The sequence below is a fragment of the Triplophysa rosa genome, linkage group LG10 (genome assembly GCF_024868665.1).
Source record: "Triplophysa rosa linkage group LG10, Trosa_1v2, whole genome shotgun sequence".
Classification (NCBI taxonomy): Eukaryota; Metazoa; Chordata; class Actinopteri; order Cypriniformes; family Nemacheilidae; genus Triplophysa; species Triplophysa rosa.
The window spans coordinates 19361168-19368764 of NC_079899.1; the positions used below are offsets into that span (position 1 = coordinate 19361168).

General features: G+C 37.6%; 1 protein-coding gene across 1 annotated transcript; it reads right to left on the reverse strand.

Moving 5' to 3' along the window:
* Positions 1–1319: 1319 nt before the first annotated feature.
* On the reverse strand, positions 1320–5073 carry cdk1 (cyclin dependent kinase 1). Its single transcript, XM_057343603.1, has 8 exons — positions 4959–5073; positions 4370–4416; positions 4135–4291; positions 3688–3811; positions 2960–3130; positions 2314–2477; positions 1957–2098; positions 1320–1869 (listed from the first exon to the last, which is right to left on the reverse strand). Exons 2-8 carry the CDS (start codon positions 4404–4406, stop codon positions 1756–1758), a joined length of 909 nt encoding a protein of 302 aa, XP_057199586.1. The 5' UTR covers positions 4407–4416; positions 4959–5073; the 3' UTR covers positions 1320–1755.
* Between the last annotated feature and the right edge of the window lie 2524 nt (positions 5074–7597).

The following is a 7597-nucleotide window of genomic DNA, read 5'->3' on the forward strand; positions in this document are numbered from 1 at the left end:
TTTATACAAAGAAAGCACACATTAGGACATGTAGTGTAACTTTGATTTACAGTAGATCAACACAGTTCTATTGGGTTATTTCCTATAAGCAGGGCTGGAAATGAAGGGGAACGGAAGAATCCGGTGAGTGAATTTAAAGGGGAGACGGAGTTACACTTCAAAATGTAGAGGATTTGCATATTTTCTTCATGAAATAGCCTCCATATGTACATTTCATACATGCATACAAAGTGCAACTCTATGCTTCAAAAATATGAAGAATATCCCACACTTAAGTCTCCCAGTGAATCTCGGCCATTTCCAGCACTTACTTTTAATCAGCATTAAAGAGTCTACATCTGACAAAAATCGACTAAATATAAATTTAAACCTTGATTTTTGCTGACCATTTCAGACTTTTGAACTAATACAAGGGTTTCTATTCTGCTAAACAAGGGTTTCTATTCTGCTTTATACATAATGAAAGTTTAAAGTACAGTGGCCTACTGTATTCTCAATTCTATGAATATTCATGAACCCAAAAGGGCTTTCTGTTCTTCAGTTTGTGGAAAGACTCGAACTTAAACTCCTGATATCAAAATAAAGAACAAAAGAAACTTGAAATTGCAGTAAGTATAAAGATAGGTAATGTTACTCCTTTTAAGTTTTATATTTTTTGACAATGTTCAGTACATCATTTTTAATTATCATGACCTGAAGTAACTGATCGGTAACAGTAGAGTGAATACACTTTTTTTTACTATTATCATTTGTTTGCCAAGTTCCTGTGTTAAGTAAGGTGAAGGGTTTATGTACACAGTCATTTGCATCTTGCAGTGAGATCACATTTGGCGTGACATTTGTTGGAGCTAGTGTAAAGAAAGCTTTCTTGCTGCTTACACAGCATGACTATCAGTTTCAGAGAAAACATCATTTATAATAATGAATAAAGCAATGTGACTTGTAATAAAGCTGTTGTTTTACTGTTTGCAGATTATAGAACTGACAAATGGGGAATACCCACAAATGCCAAACATTGTGGACAGTACTTTCACCTTATTTTGAAGTCAACACAGGGAAACTGCTTCGAAATGCCATAGAGCGGGAGCAGAGCATGCTTTTATAAAAAAATGAAAGACCGTTTGTTCCCAAAGCTTTCTTTCACTGCAGTTGAGAATGCTGGTTCATTACTAATGTGCCAGACAGCATGATCCTACATCATCGAGCTCATTACACTAGGTCAAGATGTTCTTAAAACACATGATTTAGTGGAGAAGTGAACAAAGACGAGAGCAAAACACACTTCATAGCTCTTCTTATGGAGAATAAATGAAGATAAATCTATTTGACAAAATAGTGACCAAACAAAAGACACCAGTCCATGATGGGATCCCACAACGTGCTCCTTATTGAGAACACATGTTTATTCTTTGAATATTTCACTTCAGGCCCTCAAAAAATATGTTTTATTTACAAACGGGTGTTATATAACATATAAAAGTGGATCAGAAAAAGACATACAAAAACCAGACAAACAAAAAGTAGATAAACCACCCAAGTAACAAACAAACTCAGGTTAATTATTGCATGTCAAAAGACTCTGATTGCATTACTGTAGGATGGAGGAGCAAGTCATCTGTGCCTCCAGAATCAAACCAGCACTAGCTTTCTGGATTTACAGAACAGCTCCCAGAATTCTAGAGTTAATTCACAAAGACCCCCAAACTTACACTGCATTTTTATGTGTGTATGGAGAAGGGCATCAAGTTGGAGTATCTATATTTTGAGGCTACTGGCAGGAAGACTGCTCTTATCCAGATCATCAAAATACGGGTGTGTCATTGCTTGCCGTGCCGAAATCCTCTTAGGAGGGTCATAAATCAGCATTTTCTAAACAAAAGACAATTAAAATAAAGATGTGAAGCCATATAGACAAAGAATTATCAGGAATAACAGCATGTAAGGACGTTTTTATACCGTAAGCAGGTCAATGCCATTCTTGTCCAAGTTTTTCACAGTGTTGGCTAAATTCCCAGATTTCCACTTTGGGAAAGTGTTCTTGTAATCTGGCAGAGATTCAACATCTGGCCAGACCTCATTATTAGGGGTTCCCAAAGTCCTACATAAAAATAAACAGATTAACAAATAAATAGAATCTAATTTAAACTGAAAATATGTCATTTAATGCTGATAACTGGTGGTGGCGGCAGAAATGCAGCTTGTAATAGTAGGACAACTTATTACCTGTTGTAAACACAAGCTATACTAAATACTAAGTGTAAATACAAACTGAATTTCCCTTTTTTTTGGCAGCAATCAGATCAACGAGTCTACCTGAAGATCCTAAAAAGCTGGTCTATTTCTGAGTCTCCGTGGAAGAGTGGTTTCTTGGTTGCAAGTTCGGCAAAGATGGTACCAATACTCCAGACGTCTACGGGTGTGGAATAGCGTGAAGCCCCCAGCAAAACCTCTGGAGCTCTGTACCACAGTGTCACCACCTATGAATTCACACAATTTGTCAACAAACATGGTCTATTACTTATACCTACAGATCCCTTAAACTCAAAGTCATGTTCACAATGACAGTAATTCTAAAACACTGTTGTATGATAGAAAGTGCTTCTTTGACCCAAAATGCACTTAAAATATGAATAAAACAAATGAGATGTTTTGTTTCTAAAAAGGTTACTCTTTTTGCCAAACTCAATAGCAACAACTTGACATGCATGTTTTCCAGTGTATGTGGTCAGTCACACAAATCTTACAGAGTAGTAATACAATAAGACCATTGGCCATTGATAGTCACTGCAGCAGTCATTTGTAAATGACTGTAAAATACTTGTAAATATTTCAAACACACCTGTTTTCGTTGACAGTTGTCATGGTTGCTTATTAAAAATAAATGGCTTCAGATCACTTTGTTGATGCAGATCACTGTCAGTGTAAATTGCATATTACTTTGGAATTAGTGTGTGCATACCTCATGTGTGTACACTCTGACTGGCACTCCGAAGGCACGTGCCAACCCGAAGTCTGCCAGCTTTATCACTCCCTTATTATCGATCAACAAGTTTTGGGGTTTTAGGTCACGATGCAGAACCCTGCGGCAGTGGCAGAACAGAATCCCCTCCAGGATCTGATACAGGTAACTCTACAGAGAAAACACAGTTACTGATAAAGAAATGTGGACGAATACAGGTGAAAAAGATACAGAACAGTCTTGTAAATACACTCCATGGTCAAAAGTATGTAGACACATGCTTTCAATTAATGATTTTGACCATCACAATTAAAATACTTCACCCTAAAATGAAAATTCTGTCATCATTTACTCACCCTCAGATTGTTCCAAACCTGTTTAAATTTCTATGTTCTGCTGAACACACAGGAAGATATCAGGAAGATTGTCAAATCTCACCCCCTATTGACTCCCACAGTATTTATTTTCCTTACTATGGCAATCAATGGTGGGTGAGATCTGACATTCTCCTAAATTTCTTCCTGTGTGTTCAGCAAAACGAAGAAACGTATACAGGTTTGGAACAATCTAAGGGTGAGCAAATGATGACAGAATTTTCATTTTAGGGTGAAGTGTCCCTTCAAAATAAGCAAAAAGTTCATTATAATATCTATGGGTCTGCAATCTCTAAAATGAAATAACTCTGTGCCAAAAAGTCAATCTACTTAAGCACACACAATTCTCCTCACCTTCACCAGCATGGGGTCCATATATTGGCCTGATGGGATGGAGTCCAAGTACTTCTTCAGATCCATAGACAGAAACTCAAACACCAGGTACAATTTAGACTCCTGCATCAGCACATCCAGCAGACTGTAAAGAAAGATAACCAGTTTAAGACAGGTATTATGGAAATGTTCAAAATCATTTCTGTGATTCTGCTTGGTGGCACTAATATTACAGAAAACAAGAAGTGATGTTTCCCTTATAATTGTGCACAAATGTAAAGTATATGTATATTTATGTATCCCTACAGATTTCTACAGCGACACAGCAATGACAAATGTCTGAATTTGATAACAGAACCAAGTCACAACACCTTCATCTGCAAACTTAGTAAATGATACAGGAAAACATCGAAATTCTGCTTTGCGTTTCATGCGTTCAAACACAGAGAACAACTTTATCCGTCCTACCGTACAACATTAGGGTGCTGGAGCTCTTTGAGGAGAGAGATCTCCCTGACTGCAGTGCTGGGCACTCCTTCTTCTTCACTCTCCAGGCGGATTTTCTTCATTGCCACCACCTGTCCAGTGGTTTTATTCCTACCTTTATACACTACGCCATATGTGCCTAAAGAACATCGAAATAATATTGCCAGCTAATGTACATAAACATCATTTACGTCTGACAAGTAAGGTCATTACTTACCTTCACCAATCTTCTCTATCTTCAGATAGTCATCCATTTTCCCAACTCTGGCAAAACAGTGGATTACGAGTGAATAATACTTTTAAAACTGAAGTAAAGATGTGGTAAGCAATATGTAAATGTTACAATCCACTTAAAAAATAGTTATATTATTTTGAACATAAATCTCAAAGACTGAAACGAGTAGTATTAGGCTGACTAAAAACCTCTCTAAACGTACAAAAACACAATCAAACTTTAATACGTATTTATAATTCTACTTGTAATGAGTTTCTTTGTTTATAAAGTACATAATTCTCATATCAGCTTCAACACTACAGTAAAGTTAGCGATATGACCACAAGATGCAACGGAATCAGCTGTTAAAGGCCAAGAAAAACTTGTCTGTAATCTTTTTTTATACAGCATCTGTATTTAATCAAGGACATAAACTAAGAGATTATTCATCTGTATAACATACTAGATTTTGTTACATGAAAAACTGTATAAACCTAAACTCGTGAGTTCTAGCGGGGCCTGTGTAGCTTTAAAAATATCTAAAATCCAAATCGAAACAGATTAACAACTACTTTAATACACTAACACATACCTTTATTTGGAACAACGTCTAATGTGGAAGAATGTCCGATCTTTTTCTCTTTTTCCTCAGATGTCTTGATAAATTCTCTGAGGAAGAGCTCGCAGACGTGCTGTGCGTCCCGTTGAATTTCGAGTTCCTTGATTCAAACTGGCCGCGTTGACGTAATTCAAAAGCGACCAATCAGAGACGTCGGTGGACTTCAAACAAGCCAATGAGATGGTAGGGCGGTTTGGAGCGGGAGTAGAGTGTTCGCGCGTGTGCGGAGCGGGAGCGTGTGCTCGGCTCGCGCCTGCGCGTTTATGTTTGTTTGTTAAAAGCCCATTGCAGGTAGATTTTTTGCACTTTACTCGTTTTGTCATTGTGCTACGTTGTTACTGTTTGTTTTCCGTAAACATGGATGTTATGTCTCGTTTTCATAGGTATTCCTTCAGCTGAACAACACACAGATTCCAGGTATCGAGCGGTCTATGTATTTCAAATATGTTCCCAAATGAAACAAAGAGGCATATAGATAGTAATAAATAGTTTTTCAAGTTAAAATTGAACTGAGTTATGTATAACAACAAACAAAATAGGATAGTTTAAGATAATTAAAACACTACAATTATTCATAAATCAAAACTGTATCATTTCAGGTGATTTTGCCTTCATAAACGTACCACATGAAATTGACTTGCAAATATAGACAAACAGAGGTGCAATCGTCTATGTGACCACGTGGTGGCAGTGTTAGACTGCATCTATTGCAGCTGTCATGAGATTCAGTGGTGACATCAATAACCTTTGTGCGTCCACTACACAATTGAGAAAGACAAAGACAGCCAAAGCTTAAAAATTCAATAAATTACATCCAATCAGCACATACATATGCAAATTTCTACGTAGAATAGCACAAATCCACAGCAACAGTAAACATAATATTTATCACAAATTTAAATTAGAATTGTTTTCTTCAACCCCTCCAACACAAAGTCAACGAAGCATAACCAGGCTGTCTAATTACAGAAAAATTAAGGAGGCTTAGTCTCTAGGATAAAATCTCAATTCAAACTTGAAATCTCAGAGGTACAGACTTTAATTAAAGTAGTGATTAGAGGCAAATTATTAAAAATCAGTTTTGGCGCGCCCTGATTGGTTGAAGGAATTGATATGGCCTTTGGCCGATGGGAGGAGACGAATGTATTATGGTGTGGTTTGAGTAATACAATCCAAGTCTACCAATGCATAACACTACCATTGTGTGTTTACAAGGTACAGTGATGTGGCCAATATCACCCCGTGGGGTCATTTATACAGGTTAGCATCATTATACAAAAATATCTGACCACAGAAAGCCATTATACGTTAGTAGGAATCGAGCAGAGATCCATGAACGTGTTTGCCATGTTACTAGCCTGATGTGTCTGTGAAAGAAGACCTGATGCATGTGTGCGTAGCGTACCAATATGAACATGATTTTGAGAGATAGACGTGCAGAAATAGAAAGAGGGCATAATGAAGGGGGTTGTTTGACTAAGGACAGAAGGGTGGGCAATGCTGCAAATAGTTTTTAGGACACTGAGGTTTTGGGGTAAGGGAGGGCTGGTTGTGACTGCATGTGTAAGAATGAGTGTATGTATGTGTGTCATGTAGGACAAATGCAGGGCCAAAGAGGATTTCCTCACCTACATTCCATGTTTCACATGACCTTCATGCTTGAGTTTTTTAAGAGAGATTCACTGCACCGCTTAATGAGGGTGTGTACACACATAAACGAGAGAATAAAAGAAAAGTGTGACATTTTGAAAAATGTTAAATTATTAGGCTTAGATTTTTCTCTTTTCTTAGATTTGTATGCAATGTACACATGTATGTTTACATTTTCAAATAAGGAATTTATGTGCAAAGTGAAATCAGGGTAATGAGTGTTTTCCTTTCACCCTTTATGACCTTTTTCTGATAACCTGACTTGACTTTATCAGAATAATAAACATTATTGGTGGAGCGCTTACACGAACCGCAAATTGCAGTACATACACGACATACTTGCATATAGATATTGTAGAGATATAATGCAATGATCTATTCATTTTTAAAATCCTGCATGCTGTAAAACTATGATATCATAATCTTCTGTACTGAATGTTGTTGTTTTTTTTCTCCCTCCACTCAACAGACTCTGACATTAGTATTCCAGCCCAGGCTTAGTTGCCATGGTGAAAGCATGTGGTTTCCGATCGTTGCCATGGGAATTTCCTCCCCGAACATTTCTTCAGCAATCATACACTTGTCTATTCAGGATTTATTCCCTTTTCTCCTCTCAATCGCTCTGTTCTTTGTATCCCTTGCTGAGCGTTGTGGGTGACAGTGGGTGTGGCTTTGTGAAGGGCAGTTGATGAGTCTTGATAGCTGTCAAATGGTTTTCTCAAGGTGACCTTGAGCAAGCGTGACCTTATGGTTCTCAGTCTCATCTCACACACATGCCCTGAAGAACAAAAATGAGTGCACACTTGCATATTATTGCTCCCAGTCACTCCCACACGCACATTACATGAGTTTCCTGCATTTGCATTCATCCGGAGGTTGCTGAGGTAAACAAGCTGTAATACTAGCAAGCCTCATTATGACAGCAGGCTTATTAAATGGCCTGTGGGTTAAACTGTCTAGAT